We start from the raw sequence: 18,135 nt of genomic DNA, 5'->3' as shown, positions 1-18,135 counted from the left end.
GGATCCACGGCTAGGCAAAGTAGTAGTAGCAGCAGTAGCAGCAGTAGTAATGATTGATGGGTGGTAGAAGTAAGAGGGCAACCCTTCCCAGTTCCCACGGGATGGTAATGGTAAGTAGGTTGGGCGGTGGCGTAATCTATTAATAATAACCAGTGGTAGATACTAGTTATTCTAGTGTGGGTGTGGATAGTAAAGTAGTTCGAGTGGAATGAATAGATAGCACCCGAAGCTAGTAGTAGTAGGTAGTCAAACCCAAGAGAGGGAGAAATCGAGAGGAGTGTGTTGTAGAGAGAGGTAAAGAGGGAGAGTACGGTTGGGAGAAAGAGAGGAAAGAGGAAGAAAGTATGGGTGGGAGGAAGAGAGAAAGAGGAGTACCAAGGGAGACGAAGGAAGGCGGACGTTGTCGGGTTAGAAAACGGTTGTGGTAATAGTAGTCAGAATAATAATCATAATCTTGAATAATTATGTTGATGTTGATGTTGTTGGTGGTGTTGTTCAGGTCAACCTAGAGGGAAAATACCGTTAAGAAAAAGGCGACTATTGGGAGATAATTAGGAACCCGATGAGAGGGGAATTTCAATACTTACGGAAGTCCGACCAGGGACCAAACCGGTTTGAGAGGCGAAAAAAAGGTTAATTGGGAAGATGAAGGATTTTGGTTGAGTGGAAAGGGTAAGTAGGGAAAAGAAGTTGGGAGAAGAAGGAAGAACCCGGGATACGGGAGTGGAGGAAGTATTCAAGGGAGGGAGGCAGAAGAGGGTGGTGGTGGTGGTGGTTTAGTCAGTCAGTCAGTTCAACTAGAGGGGGGTGAAAAGAGAGAAAGAGAGATGGGATTAGTTAGTTATTCTCTCATCATGATTACAATATGTGAGTGTGAGTGACTACTTGTGACAGGGGAGGAAAACCGGGCGACAAAAGGACCATCCAAAAGCGAGATGCAGTACTAGAGTAGTACATACATACATACAGTACTACAGCTGCTGCTATTATTGATGGAGGAGGATGACACGTCGAATCACTGCCTGAACGAGTGGAGCCCATGATGTGATGCCGGGCCTGGACTGGGCCATGGATGCCCGGGGTATTGGCCGCGCTAACATCCGCTCTAGCAGGGGTCTTTTGCCGCCCACAAAGTACCATACATACACCCATACACTCCATACATACAGCGGGCGGGTTTCTATTCTTTCCAATTCCTACCCATACCCGTACTGGTATGAAAACCTCCGTCTCGTTACATTGCTGCATCTACCCGGTCAAGTACCCTCCGTCTGAAAGTTGAGACACTTCCAGGTAGATTAAACACACACTATTGTACTCCCCAACTGCCCTAGTTATAACATGGATTCTCGCCTTCCTCTCTCCCCCAATCTGCTGGCTATGTTTGCCATGGAAGACATCCATTTAAAACCCTGTGACACTCCCAGTCAGACATTTAGGCTACCACCACCACTACTCTGCACTGCCCACCGATGCCAATTCGCTCATGACAACTCGTAGTTCCATGGATCTGTTCCTCAACCACCCGATTTTAGGTTCACTACACATGGGCATTGTTCCCTTCCCACTATCTGGCTCTCGCTCGCTCTCGCACCGTCAGTCTTTCACTCCTTTTCCACCAGCAGATCAGTCCCGGGATCGGCGGTTGAGCAAGGCTCGTTACATCATCCACTCGCGTCCTCGTCTGCCTATCATCTCCACCAGCCACAGCATAGCTTGCGATTGAGTTCACGCCAGCACTGCTTCATGGCACGCTTGCTCGTTGGTTCTCCACCCCCAGACGCCCCCTAAGGGATTCCTGCCAGAGGAGGGGCACTCAATACGAAGTCGCTCCCACAACAAGGGCTTTATCACAATGTGCCAACCGTCTATATCACAGATTTTAATGCCTGAGGCCGACAGCTTCCTACACTCTCGCATCCAACATGGCCTGTCGCTTCATCCTCATTGCTGGGTTGCCGTTGACTAGCCTCGCAATGACCGACAGAGAAAGCTGATTTTCAACCCTGCCCTCCAAGCACTCAAGCGGTCGACTGTCCTAGAAAATGTGCTGGCAGTGGGCTTCTCAGATTCTTTCCTGGAGAATCATGTTGACGGCTTAGAGGCTTGAGGCGTTGGGTACTCCCGGTTTATAACCACGGTAAAATCTTGGCCTCAGGTGCCTCTGCCGTCGGGACACCCGAGAATCTCACATCTCATCGGACCTCATTATCCCGAGGCATGGAATTTCCGAGTCATCCTCCAAAGGGGATGATTTTGAACTTGTTGATCCTCATCTGAGCGGGAGGGGGCCGTTGCTCGGATGTTTCTCAGGTGCCGACTGCAGAAAAGATTCCCTACGCCTATTTCCCCACACCCCGCACTACGCTCAAATTAATTCGTCATGCGGGAATTTTTTGCGCGCCGGTGTCTACTGTTTGTAGCTAGTGAAGACAATCTTCATGGCTCATTTAACCGGCGCTCGCTGTTATTGCTGTATTCGGTCCTTAGGTCAAATGACGGACGAGCTTGGCCATATTGAGCTCCTCGGATGGCCCGACTTGGGACCTTGGCTTCCCTCCTCGTCGAATAACCTTTTGGCTCAGTGCTAAGCATCCTTCAACTCAGAACTAGCTAAAGAATGGCTCGTCGGGTTATCCAGATGTCTCGGTCCGGGACAGAGGCCATGTGCCGGCAGCACAAGCATGGACGAGATATAAGAAGTGCTGGAAGTATGCCGACAAATGAAGCTATACCCCCGGTCCACACCATCTATCTCCTCTGATACTTGCGCCCAATGTACAATCTACTAGGGTACCTCGCTGCGCTGGGCTGCGCGCAGTCCGCCCTCGCAGCCCCCCTCGCCAGCTCTTCAAACTCCTCCTATATCGACTGGCGCACCTTCAAGGGCAACGGCGTCAACCTCGGCGGCTGGCTCGTGCAAGAGTCCACAATAGACAGTTACTTCTGGGACAAATACTCCGGCGGCGCCTCCGACGAATGGGGCCTCTGCGAACACCTCGGCGCCCAATGCGGTCCCGTCCTCGAGCACCGCTACGCGACCTGGATCACCAAGGCCGACATCGACAAGCTCGCGTCCGCCGGCATCACAGTGCTGCGCATCCCCACAACCTACGCCGCATGGATCGACCTCCCCAGCTCGCAACTCTACTCCGGTAACCAAACGGCCTACCTCCGAGAAATTGCCGACTACGCCATCAACACCTACAACATGCACATCGTGATCGACACACACTCCCTCCCCGGGGGCGTGAACGGCCTAACCATCGGCGAAGCCACCGGTCACTGGTACTGGTTCTACAATGAGACCAACTTCAACTACTCGTTGCAAGTAATCGACCAAGTGATCAACTTCATCCAAACCTCGGGATCCCCACAATCCTACACCCTCGAACCCATCAGCGAACCCGCCGACAACAACACCAACATGGTCGTCTTCGGCACGCCCCTCGCCCTGACGGACCACGGCGCCGCCTGGGTGCTCAAGTACATCCGGGCCGTCATCCAAAAAGTCGCCTCGGTGAACCCCAACATCCCCGTCATGTTCCAGGGCAGCTTCAAGTACCCGCAATACTGGGAGGGAGATTTTCCCGCGAGCACGAACCTCGTCTTCGACACACACCACTATTACTACGAGCATATGGAGTCCTCGTCGGCGAATCTGCCCGAGTATATTCTTGCGGATGCGCGGGAGAAGTCCGGCACGGGCAAGTTCCCTGTGTTTGTGGGCGAGTGGGCCATCCAGTCGACGTATAATAACACGTTGGCGTTGAGGAAGAGGAATGTGTTGGCGGGGTTGGATATTTGGCAGAATTATTCCCAGGGGAGTGCGTATTGGACGGCCAAGTTTACGGGAAATACGAGTGTGGATGGACAGGGGGAGCAGAAGGATTATTGGTGTTATGAGACGTTTATTGACGAGGGGTATTTTAGTTGAGCTGCTGCTGCTGCTGCTGCTGCTGCAATTATTGAGTTGTATGATTGATTGATTAATTGTGATGTGTATATAGGTATAAACTATGAAGGAGATGACTGTGCTCATGAGTGGGTACTATTGATGACTTTTGACGACAAACTAGTTAAAACACAGTCTAGACTCGTAGGAGGAAAAGAATGCTCAATACTACTAACAAAAACAGCATGAAACAGTACATAATCATCTTCCTTCAATCCCCTCCCCAACCAACTCATCCATTGACACAGTTATACCCAATATCATTCATTCCCACCACCCACCAAAAATACATATAAACCAGCGACCAGCACCGATCAATACCTTTCCTTCCCCATCACACAAACACCCAATCCCCATCCCTCGACAGACACAAAAATCAGCTAATGAAAAGAAGACGAATCACTCCACCATCCTGAGCACAAAATTCACCACGACGGCCGCCAAAAGCGCCATAGCGAGGATCGTCGGCCCGAAGCGATCATCAATTCCACTCTGGCCTCGTTTGCGAATACTCTGCGCGCGCCAGTGGAAGGTCACCAGCGCATAGATCATGGCGGCCATGGCGATGACGGTGAACAGACCGGCGGAGATGCGGCCGATGCGGTCACCGAAGTTCAGCAGACCGACGGCGAGACCGCCGAGGATGACGGTGAAGTTCAGCCATGAGAGGAAGGTGCGCTCGTTGGCGAAGAAGACTTTGGGTTCGACGCGCGTGGGGAGGGCGATTCTTTTTCCTATATTTTTCTTGGTTAGTTTTGTGGGGGGTGAGGATGGGAGAGGAAAGAACTGAAGGGGGTGGGGGATTGAGGGAGGGGGGGGATTAATTACCTGGGGCGGTTTGGAGGAGTGGTTGGGAGGACATTTTTATTGTGAGATGGTGTGGTTGTGAGAGAATAGTAGCAAGGGAGAAAGAGGAGGAGGAAGAAGAGGAGAGGGGATAAGAGCTAAGCTAATTGGAGAGCTGCAGCAGGTCGTGTGACTTGTTTCTTTTCTTGTCTGGGAGAGAGAAAAAGATAAGAGGGTAGGAGATAGGTAGAAGACAGAGAGAGAAGGGAGAAAAAGGAAAGAGAGAGAGGCAGAAAGAGAAGAGAATTCTGCACGGAGTAAACTAATTGCAGTGGTGGTGATAAGACGCCAAACTAACGTTAGATTAGTTAGTGAGTTACTTCTCTAAAGGAGAGAGAAAGACAAGAGGAAAGAGAGATTTAAGCTCCGGGAGGATTGATGTAATAGCCATGATTGGTACTGGACAGTAAAAAACAGCAACTGGATCGAGACGAGCTACTCGCTTTCCCCGCTTGACGCCCGACACTTTGCCCGCTTCGGGTTTAGTGTAACGCGCCGCGGCTGTTTCTGCTGCTCTTCACCGCCGGGTAGCGCGCACGTGCCGCAGTCTGTTGTTGTGATTGCCCGGTTGGCCCCGCCGGTGCCGATTGGTCTGGGGTCTACTTTACTACTAGTATGAATGTATGATAGCCTGCGGTTAAGGGGGAGCGGAAGTCCTAGGACGCAGGCAAGAGAGATCATCGATCTACCATGCAGCGGAAGTCTTTTCCTGCAGTCTTCTCTTGACTTGTTCAGCCTGATGTAGTGGGTTGTCAGGATCTAGTGCGGTGGAGTGTGCAGCACTCAAGAACCGTTTCTGATCTGGTTTATTTTAGTTCTAAGCAAAGAACGGTGTGTGTGTGTGTGTGTGTGTGTGTGTGTGTGCTTTATAAATGGGAGACTTGGAGTTTTCTGCGTGTATCTGAGCATATGTGGGTTTGGGGGCCGCAGGAGCTGCGGGTGCTGATGGCGTTGTTGTCTTTGTTGGTAACCATTAACTTGAAGGTGAATGCTTGAGATATCTCAGCATCTGTGAGAAGGTAGGTATTTATAGCAATCAAAGGAGAGGTCTTTTGAGGATCCTTGGTTAGTCAATGAGAGGCTATTCTTGATGGGTCTGTATACAGTGCTTGAGAACTATCAAGACACTGTGAAGGATGATATGTGACGAACGCACTTTGGCTGCTCAAACACTAACTGAGTTATCTGTGTTTTCTAGAATCTCACTAAGTTAACATGTCTGTAAGTCATGAAGCGTATATATTGCAGTGGTTTGATCAAACCGAGTCCAATGTGTGAAAGAAGGTGCAAGTTCACTGTTGCCGCAAATGAATAGATCAGTATTTATGCACATTCCCCACCCTTGGGAGTGCTAAGCACGAACATTTCCCCGTGATGTTCGACGCATCATGCTTCCCAGTATGTTAACTACTCCAATTGAGCTCGCATTTGACCGTGGCCAAGGAGATCGGCGGCTAGAAGATTGGCTAGACTTCTGAAGTTCAGATCCTCCTATCTGGGGTACGTGTACAACTAACCTTGAGCGAGTCATTTGTAGAATACATATAGTATAAATTTGCATTTTACCTCTATGACAGAGGTTTCATGTGAAGTATTTCGAGCAAGGGTCGACGTAATTGGAGAAGGAAGGTCGAGTTGGAGTAGGATGTTGATAAGGTCCGTTAGTTGGAGAAGGTTACAGCTTGAGTGGTTGGAGTAGATACTCATGCTGCGTGCAGCCTTATACACCTATAATTACTGCCGGATATATGATTAACTACCTAGATTATGCAATTAAATATGCACATTTGGGTTAGAGAATATATTTAGTGGTGCGGGTGTGCGTCGGGTCTCTTTGAACGTCAGGATCCGTATCCATCCGTACAAGATCATGGACTCGATGAATTCAGACAATTTTGATTCCAAGTAGACAAGGAGCAAAATTATAGAGCTGCTACTGTGATTAGAGAAATGTTAGTAATGTTACGGGAACTAGTGCTTGTTATGCATAGTACATCCAGTAGAGCACCTATTTTTGGCGTTATGTCCATCTAGACAATGGCTTTATCCTGCCTAATAACCACAATAATAATATTGTTATGTAGTTACTCCGACTGATGCCATTGAGAGTACCAGGGACCCGACTCGAAGAAATTACGATCTGATGATTTTTATTAATGCTATCACCGGCTCCAACTGATGGCTCCATATTACTGTCTCCAATTGTAACTCCCGGGATTCAAGGCCGCGGCTCCATTAACGTTTTCAGCAACAAGACAGTGGAGAACCCAAAGGGCATTATTAAGCCCTGCCATAGTAGTAGATTAATCAATGTTGATTAATAAACCAAAGCATCATTCGAACAATACTTTGACTATAAAGGCACGTACCCTCTATCCAAAATTCATCAACATGCAAACATTTCTGAAAAGGTCTCTATCCACAATGACCAAACCTCTACTCCTCCACGCCCACGCCACGGGCCCCAACCCCATCAAGATCGCAATTGCTCTCGAAGCCCTTAAAGTTCCCTATGACGTCCAACAGTGGGAGTTTGGCGACGACCCTAAAAAGGGCGTCAAAGGCGAAGCATACTTGAAGATCAACGAGAATGGCCGGCTCCCCTCCCTTCAGGACCCGAACACTGGCGTCGTGGCCTGGGAATCCGGCGCATGTATGAACTATATCCGCCGAGTGTATGACCGCGAAGGGCAGTTGGGTCCCGCCGGTAAGAAAGAGCAGGATATTGTCGACTTGGAGAAATGGGAGTATTTCCTACTCACCAATTTGGCGCCCATGTTGGGCCAGGTTAATTGGTTCAGGTATTTCTGCCTACCGAAATAGTAGAAAAATTGACAACCAAAATTGAGATATGCTAACGTCATATCAAGGAACTACCATGAGGTGAAGAACCAGGATGCGCTGGATAGATACTCAGCCCAGGTCTATCGCTGCTTTGGGGTGTTGGAGGGGCAGTTGAAGAAGTCGAACGGAAAAAGTATTCTGCCCGAAAAGATTACCGCCGTGGATTATCATGCGGAGCCCTGGGTCAGGCAGTATACTTTTGCGGGTCTGTCTTTGGATTCCTATCCCCTTCTTCAGCGTTGGCTGGCTGGGATGGCTAAGCTGGAGGAGGTGAAGAGAGGGTATGTGAAGGTTAAGGGACAGGGCCCGGAGTAGGACTGAACTTATTATAGCTAGAGAGATGCGTTAATATGGAGGACAAGCTTTTTCTAGTTAGGATAACAGTATCTGAAAACAGTTATTTAACAGGCAGCACTTTCTAGTGTATATATAGTATTAAGGACTAACGGGTAGCATCGATTAATTATACCGCAAATATCGCAATTCAAGGGTATTACTCAAAGAGTACTCTGAAAACCCATCATACCACCACCTACAATTCAACAACCCCATAAAGACGTGTAACATCCTCACACAGCCTCTCAAGACCGAACTCCTTATAATAATCCCTTGAACCCACCGGAAGCCGCTGTAACAGGGACAATTTGATGGTCAGTTCAATCAGCTGAATTATCTCCGAGATCTTCTGCGGAGTGGTATTTGGTCGATATGCATCTCGATAAGGCTCTAAAAGGCCTTCAATCTCGGACCTGTCGCAGACCTTGTTGCACATATCGAACCGTTGCTCGAGAAGCGGAAAGAGCTCGTCTTTCTCGATTGAATACATCTTGTCTCGGTATTTGAGATATTCCTTCCTGCGGGCGACTTGTTCTTTAGTCAGGGTCGGTGACATGTTGAAGACTGTAGGATGCTAGTGGGCTTTTTGAGGGGGTGTAGATTGGTTATAGTTGTGTGTGGGCTTGTGTGCATGCTCGGTAGGGCTTTAGTTGTGGTTTCCGTATCTTTGCTGGGTTGTGAGGTTTGATTGAATACTCAGGAGATTGAACCTTCTACATCTATGTCTATATAGACTGCCAGATAGGCATGGAAACAAAGAATCTGGTGAAATAAGACATGCATCCTATTGGCGTTGTTCAGCCAAGGTTTGCTGTGGTGAAAGTACTACTATCTGCCTTCACGATAATGTAGATATTCAAGGCAACTAACTGCATCCTATAATGTAAAGTATTATCGAGTATCGAAAGGTGCTCCGCTTAACGGTGATTCACGGAATCATATAACGGGGCCGTATAGAAAGTGAATATGCTCATCTCGATATATACATATAGCAGAGATGAAAGTAAAACTTGATTTTCGGTTCGTTCCAAGCATTGTGGGCAGCTTTCATGGCAACATCCTCCACAGAATACCAAGCATTGTTGGTCAATGGTTTAGTTGGACAAAGGAGATTCAGGACATAAAGAAGCCTATCAGAACGACATGGAGTTTATACAATTCCATCCAAGAAAACAAACATAATTTCAGTGTACCAGCCGAGTACACAACGTGACTCTTGAATCAGAACAGATACTGTAGTAAGTTTAATATGTTCATTGGGTGGGAGCTTACGTTGCTCAATAACGCTAACCACCGCATAGTGTATATACAATCCCTACCATCCAAGGTATGAGCCACACTCCAAGCCAGGATACAGCTATCCAAAGGCAACTTCCGCTTCAAATCCAGCGCGATGCTTGCTTGATGCCAGAAAACAAATGAACAATCCGAACCCCTCCATGGCTTGATGGACCAAGGCACATAAATAGGGACTGGTCATCTCCGTATCCAATCTGTCTGACACTTACCTAGGACTCTCCATTCATCTTCTACTCCTGAGAAATCCCAATCAATTCACACCATGTCCGATACATACACCGGCTATGACGAGTGCGGATGCAGTTTGGCGGAGCAATCGATACGCCGGCATTACAACCCCATACGATTTATCCGCGGCTCGCGAGCAGGAGGCGTATGGGCAATCGGCACCGATTTGATTTTGAAAGCACACCCCAAATTCGAAGAATCTCTGGAAAACGAAAGTCAAGCGCTGCAGCTACTTGTAGCCCATCCCCATATCCCAGCACCAAAAGCTGACCGTAACTGGGTCGATCAACATGGGAACCACTTCTCGATGCAGACACAACTGGACGGTGAGACACTCGAGAATGCCTGGTCGCGATTGTCGAAGGACCAAAAGGCCACTATCGCAGACCAGGTGGCCGACGTGTGCAAGCAACTACAGTCCATCACATCGCCGAGTATACAAGGCATTGATGGAGGAGCCTGTCCATTAGATATGGTATTTGATGATGGTGAGCTCCAGGGACCATTCCACTCAGACTCTGAGTTTCGCGATGCCATCAGCCGTGAACTATCGTCCTCAGCATTTTCGAATAAAAAGGATGAATTGATGAAGCGCTTCCCTGTATGCGGCCCTTATGTCCTCACGCATGGCGACCTTAATATCTCCAATATCATGGTCAAAGATGGTCAGCTCGTTGGAATCATTGATTGGGAATTTGCAGCTTTTTATCCCATATGGTATGAGTATCTTAGAATTGCGTGTGGTTCTACTGGTAAAGACGCTGAATGGAGAGAGTTGTTGCGACAGCGTCTGGATAGCCATGAAGATGCCAAAAGTTTCCTGAAGGAACTGCGTAACTTGCAATGGTTGAGTTGAGAAAGTTTTTTTGATGGATTATATGCAGAGTCTTGACGGATATTCTTCTATACTTAATAGAATGTGCAAATGAAGCTGGAATCAGTCTTGATCTGATGAATCAAACGATGGTTCTCATAATCTAAGCAGAAGCGACTACGCAGCACCTATGATAGTGTATCAGTAAATAGCCAGATGTAGGTTTGAAACAGTGGCTTTATAAGAATGAGTGTCTGCAGGGTGAATATGTACTCACTATGCCATGTATCTCAATTGTAGGACGCAGAAGGCTGGAGTTTTGTTCAATTGTATAGTCTGGCTATTGTAGGAGATGGCAGCTGATGAGCTAATCCCAACCAAGTAATCAGCTAGTCCGGTCTTGGACCGGACACTAACCCCTCCCAGCCTAGCCTTGTATTCATCATGGCCAATCAAGAAGCGCAAAGCGACAGCCATGATGCCAGTCGACGGCGAGCCCCCAAACATTCATTCTTAAGCACCAGCCCGCTAGCTGTTCTTTCGCTGCTGTCGCACTCGCCTTGACACTTCCGCGCATACCAGCATAGCATAGCATCGTGCATTGAGTGAGTGGCCATCTTATCCGGCATTTCCATCAGCCCGTGTTGCTTGGTTCGCCGGCCCCGGAGCCGCATTGTCTGTCCTTCCCCCCACAATCGCATCTCCAGCATCCCATGGTTATCGACACTTCCCCGACGAACATCCCCTATCTACAACCAGACCCGCGCGAATTTCACTAACCGCTAGCCTTCAAGTCTCACGCAAAACATATCTTACACCAGACCCAACTCTTTCATTCACAATGGCCGTCGACGCTGCTACCCCCTCTTCGGTGTGTCACCACCCTCCCCGTGCAATGATCGTACCTGGATAGCCCGCAACCCGAACGTCATCCGACCCCTCTCGCGTCCCTATCCAGACGGACAACTCGTTACAATATACTTACTATTCGACTCGCATAGCCCGTTCCGATCCCGGAATTGACCAAGATCGCCACCGAGGTGCGTTCACCCATACCTTACATTCATGACCTCCCACTTCCACCAACAACCCCACTACACGTCTCTCCCTATGTCAATACTAACCACCAATCTCCCCCCGATATAGGCCTGCGACACCGCCCTCAAAGAAGTGACCGAATACGAACACACCAAAGTCGGCGACTGGAACTCTCAAATCATTGTACCTACCCCCACTCCACAACTACTACCCCAACATCAATCTGACCACTCAATCAAATCCAACAGAACACCATCCTGAAAGCCCTCATCACTGCCACCGCCCCCTCTACTCCCTCGACTGCCCCTCCCTACCGCTTCACCGTGAACAGCACCATCGTGCAACAAGGCCTCATCGACAAGTCCGCCGCTGCTGACGGCGCGACCAGCAACACCGGCAAGCGTGGGATGCACTCTGCGTCCGGAGCTTTCTGGGATGTGAACCGCGATGGTATGTGGACGTTCAAGTATCCTGGCGCTGAGGAACGGGGTCTGGATGTTGTTGTTAGCGTGACGTGGTTTGCGCTGGGTTAGGAGGGTTATCAGTTTTCTATTTTTCTTGCTGGAGATGGATGGGTTGGGGAATTTCTTTCCATATAGAGTAATGAATTGAAGGGGAGTTTTCTGAAGTCTTTTGGTTATTTTGTTCTTTTTTCTTTCTATGTGGCTGGTTTATTGTATGGAATGAAGGGAGGCATTTCATGCGATTTGGTGGGTGGCTTTCTGTTTCGGGATTTCTTGCTCATTGAATTGTGTGTAGTAAGTAGCCAGCTGGTGTCAAGTTGTTTGTATGGGACGGGTGGACTTTGTCATTCTAATTGATGATTCGTATATACTACAATTTACCGGAAACCCACCAGCAGTCTATGGACAGAAAATACAAATAGGAAGAATATCTCCGCCCCCCCCCCCCCCAAGTTGAACAAATGTACGTAGCGTAGTAGTTTCTATTGCATGGCTTACTTGTTGGCCATTGGTGCCGTTCTACTTACTGTACTACGAACTTAGGATTCGATTCTGATTAACTGAGCGAGCCCTGGTTGATTCCGCATAAAGCGTTATACTAGTTATATACGCTACGTATCCTCAGCATTATCTATTACGGTAAATAGAGCAAGGTTATCAACCCATAGCGAAGAATAAGTAATCACATGAAAACAGTATAGTATCATAGGGAAAAAATACATGCATCTCCGGATTAGGCGCAACCCCATTTATTACCTCATTCGATCAAAGTTGCACACCCACAATTATGCGAGAGTACCTAAGTCAATACTTACACAGAGTACTTATGTAGTCGCCATAATCCCAAACCTACACTTATTGCAGCTACTGCCCACAATCAAATGGCTGATCCCGGAAATTCGACAATACTATGTACTCAATAGTACTGAGATAAGAACGCCTAACAGGACAACATGGGATACTACTAGAACGGCCGTCTTTTCGAACCAAATACACACAATCAGGCTATCAAAATATCCGGTTTCCCCACCGAAAACGACTCATTTCGGGGCCGGGCTGCCCGCCCACCCACGTCTTTGTGGACAAGGGTACCAAAAAAGAGATAAAGGGAACAAAAAAGATATGTAAGCCCCTGGTGGGGCTCGAACCCACAGCCTTAAGATTAGCTGCATTGACAGTTAGCAGAGGTTCAAGGTTTGGGGTGTAATGGGGGGTACTTGCAAGTCTTACGCGCTACCGATTGCGCCACAGGGGCTTCCCTGATGGTGGTGAGTTTCTAATAGTGCTATCCTAGCTTGCTCTTATTCCGACTGTGAGGGGAGGGTTTCTTCTTGCAGCGAATGTAAACAACTGACGTAATTTCATGTGAAGGTAGTTATTTCTTTGGATGTGAGTACTTAGTATATACATCTGTAATAACAAGAAAGAAGGAAAAGGAAAAGATGTGAAGATGGATGCGGGAAAAAAATTGGTAAAAAAAATAAGCCCCTGGTGGGGATCGAACCCACAGCCTTAAGATTAGCTAGAGGGATAGTTAGCAACGTGTTGGGTGTAAGCGGGTGTTTCGGGGAGACTTGCAAGTCTTACGCGCTACCGATTGCGCCACAAGGGCCTCCTTGGTGAAGAGCGGGTCCACTTTTACGGTATTCTAGCTCGCATTCACTGCAATCAGTGCTGTAGATTAGATGAAAGAAGAGCCATTCAAGTTTATGGAAGACATGAATTGATGGAAAAAGGAGTCACGTGTCATATTGGAGGAATATGTTAGTTTGGTGTTCTTTTTCGCTTAGTAAAAACATTTCATCCCTTCGTAAATCTCCATGTAGACCGCAGGTAGCTTTTCCGGACACATGTAGTATACTGCTCCAAGTACCACTTCTTCACAATTTTCGCTTCACTTCGTACCAGCACCATGCTGACATATAACTCGTCTCCATGTTGAGGAGCATTAACCTACATATAGCCTCCACCAAGATGTATCTCGGTCAGCATATACAATACTCGCATATCCTGAGGGCATATTCCAAGGCTCGTTACTGTCAAGTTGTAGAGAAATGATCGTGTAGTGATCCCTGCATGATCTTACTGATCATTTCATTGCACAGTGGCTTAAGGTATGGAAAGATGAACCCTCCATGTAGTATTAGCTCCTAAGTCTGTTAGTACTAATAGTTATAGTTTCTGGCAGTTATATACTTACTTATATCATCTCTTATATCTTCATTGATATCAGACCATCTCTTGTCGGAATGCTCAGGTGACTGAACAGAGATATTATTTATACAATTGAGATGTTCCGATGTCCTCTGTCTCTTAAATAAGACAGCTTCTGGTACAATATAATGCTTGAAGCTTCTGACCAGGTTAGCCGATTTGTTTAAGTGGCAAGTGCCTTCTTTCTGCATGGTAACATACAATGTGTTTTATTTGGGCAGACATGCTGGTGGTGTCCTTTCGTTCCGTAACTTCTGTATATAACCATCGTACACTTGACGATGTTGTGATCCTTCTTGCAATAAACACAAGTCTTATTTTCAGGGCAATACTTGCTGATGTGGGCCAAAGACTTGCAGTATTGACATGCTCGCTCCGGGTTATAGGACATGACCTGAGCCAGTGTGAAATGTAGTATTGTATGTGGAAGTAGAGCACTGTGCGAATGGCTTCCTGGTGTTGTCTGCATAACTGCAGTGTGTGGCTAAGAAATTGTGAGAGCCTTGAAACTACTGAGACGTAACTGTCGAAGAAGTTTGTACATTGTAGTCGATAACCAAAGGTTCAGTGAGAGTGGCATTGTTATAGAAGAAATAGTAAGAAGACAGGCCTGTGGATGTAGTAGGAACTGGGAAAGAGTTAGTAGCTCTCGAAGGGGGAAGTTGAGCCAATTTATATACAAGACTTGATGTAGATTGGTGAATCAGGGATACAACTCTTCAATCAGCCATGTGAAGTGTATCTTTGTGCTTAGGGAAGAGGCACAATATTGAAGGGGGAATAGGATTCAATGATTGCAGAGTGATGAGAGGCGAACTCCAGGAGATTGAATAACTTAAGAAAGGAAAACCATCTACAACAGGGGAATCGAGCTACTTTATATAGTATCTTATTAGCCGTTCTTGTTTCCGGTAAGTCCCTAAGTTCTTACGTAGTTCCTGTTGCTAACTTCCTCTTTCTATCTCAATTCTTCCCATCAGCCCTCCTGGTTCTTTCTACTACCACTAACTTATTGGCAGGTTCCGCTTGATTATTAGGTCTACAGCGGGTGTCGTCTACTAGTAAATATTGATATCGTTGATGAACCTATTAGCTTCTACTCCTTCAAGGGTATATAATATAATTTTGCTTATTGCCGGAACGGGCCTGGCATTTATTTGAAATAGTACTCATTGCAAATCAGTACATTTACATTCACCACTTCTTCATTGGTTACTCTATCATGTACTACAAATACAAGAACCACACCCCATTATACCATACCATCACACTCCCAGTTCAATGCCCGACGTTTGAAGCAAGGATCCTACCCTCAGAGTAAGAGACCCAAATCCACCACCAAGACAATTCTCATAATCAAGCATCATGGGTCTCCCTACGCGCCCTAGCGACGCAATGCTCGCATACCTCCAGCTTCCCGTCCCACACCCAGATCCTTAAGACTAGCTTTTAGTTGGTTAGCGGATAATCAAATGGATACTCATAAGTCTTACGCGCCACCCATTGCGCTACAAGGGCCACGCGTGTATGGGTTGTCTCCGAGATGAGAAGCCATCAGGGTCGCGGCGACATGCAGTGCGTATGACTTCTCCCGCCTTTCTCTTTCTTGACAAGAGTTACCCGTCCACATCTACTCTCTACTTCTTAAGAGTATGCCTTTAGCATGACTAGTTTTTGTTCAGCTAAAAAAGCTATTTATTATTCTGATTATTTTCATTTCCTATTCCGCTTACTGCAGACTTTTAATCTATAATACAACCCTAAGAGCGAGAGAGCCGCACGGCTAGCCTCTTATTAAACGGATCTTGATCATTTAGAAACAATCTTCGGACTAACCCCAACCTGGGCTTTGAGTACATCACAATCACCCGGTTTGGATGTGGCAATCGGCGAAGCTAATTCTTGCTCCATCATTCGAGCCAACTCATCATCGTCCTCCTCCACCCGATCGTCTGACGCAATCTCGCAGGGGCCCCTTGCTGGTACGTGGTTGTCCCGGCTCCGCTCGGAGTCGTGAGGCCCACCCGCGGGTTTTAGAGATCCTTGTCGAGGCGCTGGGGTTACACTGATGCGGAAGTTCTGATTGCCGACGTCTCCGTCCGCATCACCAAGCCAACTGTATTTCTTGTTCCGCAGTGATTGAAGCATCTCCACACGTCGTTGGCGCTCCTCCTGTTCTTCTGGGGTTGGATTCGCTACAGCTGACCCGTCATCGCCTGTTTCTTCGGTCAGGTCGATTGTGATAGGCTCCCCAGCAGATGCATTTGGTGTAGAAGCCATGGATTGTGACTGTGAGGTCGACGGTTGTACCGAGGTTGCGTTCGAGCTAGCCTGGCGTGCCCGGGGAGGTTTGTAACCAGTTGGAATCGGGGCAACTGCGGGCATTTGCTTCTGAACTTGGATCTCATATAGTAGATTGTTGTAGATCGTGCCGAGATCATGAAGCTTGTTCTTCCACTCGATAGCCTCTTGCTTGTACTGCTCGACTCTTTGTTGATGCCGGGAGCACACACGTCGCAGCATGGCATTCTGCTCGAGTAATGTCTGTTGTTTTGTTTTACCCGTCGCCGGATCCAGGGCTGTCAGGTCCGACGCCAATGCCCACTCCTGTTTATACTTGTTGCGCTCCAGCGTCAGCTGTTGTACTTTATTCCGCAGAGTCGCAAGGCGCAAGTTTGTCCGATCATCCGAAACTTCAATGCACCTGACATGGATATTCGGAGCTGACGGCATATATCCCAATGGGCCCCCATAAACTGGATACGGCGAGACGTACTCTGGCTCGGCAAACACTCGCTGCAGAACTTCACGGTTTGTACTGTCGACGATGTCTTGATGATCAAGAGAGAACCGTTCCTTGGTAATCTCGCTGACGGAGGGCAGATCGAAGGATTGGTCAAATACACTAAAATTCGCTGACATGTCTTCCTTGCTTCCTTCTCCATTACCCGAGCCCTGGATGTCAAAATTGAAAGAAACCTCGCCATCATGGATGTCCAATGGAAAATCGCCCGAAGGGTCTTCGAACAGAAGGTCTATAGAGTCGAAGACGGCATCGGACTGTCGTTTCTCAACATCGCTTGGCGTATGGGGGCCCGTGCCCCCTTGTTCAGGTTGTCCAGAATCAAGTGATAATAACGAGGGTGTTTTATCCGGAGACTCTGTGGTTGAATATTGTGACAACTCTGTGGCTTGCCTTTTTCTAGATTGGTCCCAGGCGACACAGTCTTCAGGGAACGCCTCGTCGCCATTTCGCTTCCGTTGCAAGACTGCATCAATCTCCTGCAAAACAAGTTCGGAATCGAAGAGAGGGTCGTACAACTCCTCTGTGGCGTTATTGGGTTCATTAAATGCCGAAAAGTCTATCTCTAATTGTGGAGAACATGTCGCGGTATCTGCCCACGACTGTCGGGACTCGACCGCCTTGTCGGCTGGAGATTGTTCTTCTGAGGATGCATCATTGACCTCCACCTGCTTTTCATCGTTGTGATCTTTGTGGGTATTTCCGAGCGGTTGTGTGCAGTGTCGCGGATCGGCTGGGGTTTCTGACGTTGCGTTCACATCTCTGGTCGGCAGTTTCCGTTCTTCATGTTGGGAGGACTTGGAGGAGAGCTGCAGCTGGGACCCAGGGGGAGGTGTAAGCCCCAGATCATTCACGTGCAGAGGTAGTGATGGGGGAGATGGATGGCCCTCAAGATCATGAAGACCATGGGGGTCTGGAGGACAGGTCTGGAAAGAGGTAGAAATACCTTCAGCCATGCTTCCATTCATCCCAGCGACAAATTCAGGCCCAGTTCAAAGACGGCCAAATGAATGTGTACCGTGCTATGCCGTTCAATATATCCTAAGGAAGGTGGCGATGGCACTTAAGAGATGAAGCGCTCCATCTACTCATAGCCCAGCTCTGCAGATGGTAAGAATGAGGATATCCCTCGCTTCGAGACTGCTATGAAGCGTACCTCTTGAGAGCAAGTATTCAGATCCCAAAACGACTGTGATTTGAGACTTGTCCCGCGGGAAAGATGTATGGGAAGTAGATAACAGGGAGAGCCAGCAGGTGCCTCGATAAATAGCCTGTCAGCAGGCTCAGGCTAGCC

At 47.9% G+C, this 18,135-nt stretch overlaps 7 protein-coding genes and 2 non-coding genes across 9 annotated transcripts; 4 read left to right on the top strand and 5 right to left on the bottom strand.

Annotated features, from left to right (window-relative positions):
* Positions 1–2,776: 2,776 nt before the first annotated feature.
* AKAW2_30873A (uncharacterized protein) lies at positions 2,777–3,937 on the top strand (the record flags this gene model as incomplete). The annotated part of the gene is made up of 1 exon (XM_041687436.1): positions 2,777–3,937. The coding sequence occupies one exon, from the start codon at positions 2,777–2,779 to the stop codon at positions 3,935–3,937; it is 1,161 nt and encodes a 386-aa protein (XP_041541320.1).
* A 417-nt stretch (positions 3,938–4,354) lies between these two features.
* Positions 4,355–4,817, bottom strand: VTC1 (putative vacuolar transporter chaperon Vtc1; the record flags this gene model as incomplete). Its single annotated transcript, XM_041687433.1, has 2 exons — positions 4,355–4,689; positions 4,784–4,817. The coding sequence occupies 2 exons, from the start codon at positions 4,815–4,817 to the stop codon at positions 4,355–4,357; spliced, it is 369 nt and encodes a 122-aa protein (XP_041541319.1).
* Positions 4,818–7,111: 2,294 nt separating this feature from the next.
* On the top strand, positions 7,112–7,960 carry AKAW2_30871A (glutathione S-transferase family protein; the record flags this gene model as incomplete). Its single annotated transcript, XM_041687432.1, has 2 exons — positions 7,112–7,602; positions 7,672–7,960. 2 exons carry the CDS (start codon positions 7,112–7,114, stop codon positions 7,958–7,960), a joined length of 780 nt encoding a protein of 259 aa, XP_041541318.1.
* A 217-nt stretch (positions 7,961–8,177) lies between these two features.
* Positions 8,178–8,537, bottom strand: AKAW2_30870S (uncharacterized protein; the record flags this gene model as incomplete). Its single annotated transcript, XM_041687431.1, has 1 exon — positions 8,178–8,537. The coding sequence occupies one exon, from the start codon at positions 8,535–8,537 to the stop codon at positions 8,178–8,180; it is 360 nt and encodes a 119-aa protein (XP_041541317.1).
* A 1,005-nt stretch (positions 8,538–9,542) lies between these two features.
* Positions 9,543–10,364, top strand: AKAW2_30869A (aminoglycoside phosphotransferase family protein; the record flags this gene model as incomplete). The annotated part of the gene is made up of 1 exon (XM_041687430.1): positions 9,543–10,364. One exon carries the CDS (start codon positions 9,543–9,545, stop codon positions 10,362–10,364), a length of 822 nt encoding a protein of 273 aa, XP_041541316.1.
* Positions 10,365–11,163: 799 nt separating this feature from the next.
* AKAW2_30868A (dynein light chain Tctex-type family protein) lies at positions 11,164–11,893 on the top strand (the record flags this gene model as incomplete). Its single annotated transcript, XM_041687429.1, has 4 exons — positions 11,164–11,193; positions 11,324–11,362; positions 11,469–11,543; positions 11,609–11,893. 4 exons carry the CDS (start codon positions 11,164–11,166, stop codon positions 11,891–11,893), a joined length of 429 nt encoding a protein of 142 aa, XP_041541315.1.
* A 1,058-nt stretch (positions 11,894–12,951) lies between these two features.
* Positions 12,952–13,079, bottom strand: AKAW2_t30008S. The gene has a single exon. It is a non-coding gene; the product is annotated as a tRNA-Ala (tRNA).
* A 228-nt stretch (positions 13,080–13,307) lies between these two features.
* AKAW2_t30007S lies at positions 13,308–13,436 on the bottom strand. Its single transcript has one exon. It is a non-coding gene; the product is annotated as a tRNA-Ala (tRNA).
* A 2,411-nt stretch (positions 13,437–15,847) lies between these two features.
* Positions 15,848–17,809, bottom strand: AKAW2_30867S (uncharacterized protein; the record flags this gene model as incomplete). Its single annotated transcript, XM_041687428.1, has 1 exon — positions 15,848–17,809. One exon carries the CDS (start codon positions 17,807–17,809, stop codon positions 15,848–15,850), a length of 1,962 nt encoding a protein of 653 aa, XP_041541314.1.
* Between the last annotated feature and the right edge of the window lie 326 nt (positions 17,810–18,135).

Source organism: Aspergillus luchuensis, chromosome 3 (genome assembly GCF_016861625.1).
Source record: "Aspergillus luchuensis IFO 4308 DNA, chromosome 3, nearly complete sequence".
Classification (NCBI taxonomy): Eukaryota; Fungi; Ascomycota; class Eurotiomycetes; order Eurotiales; family Aspergillaceae; genus Aspergillus; species Aspergillus luchuensis.
This window is presented reverse-complemented; position numbering and strand designations above follow the sequence as displayed.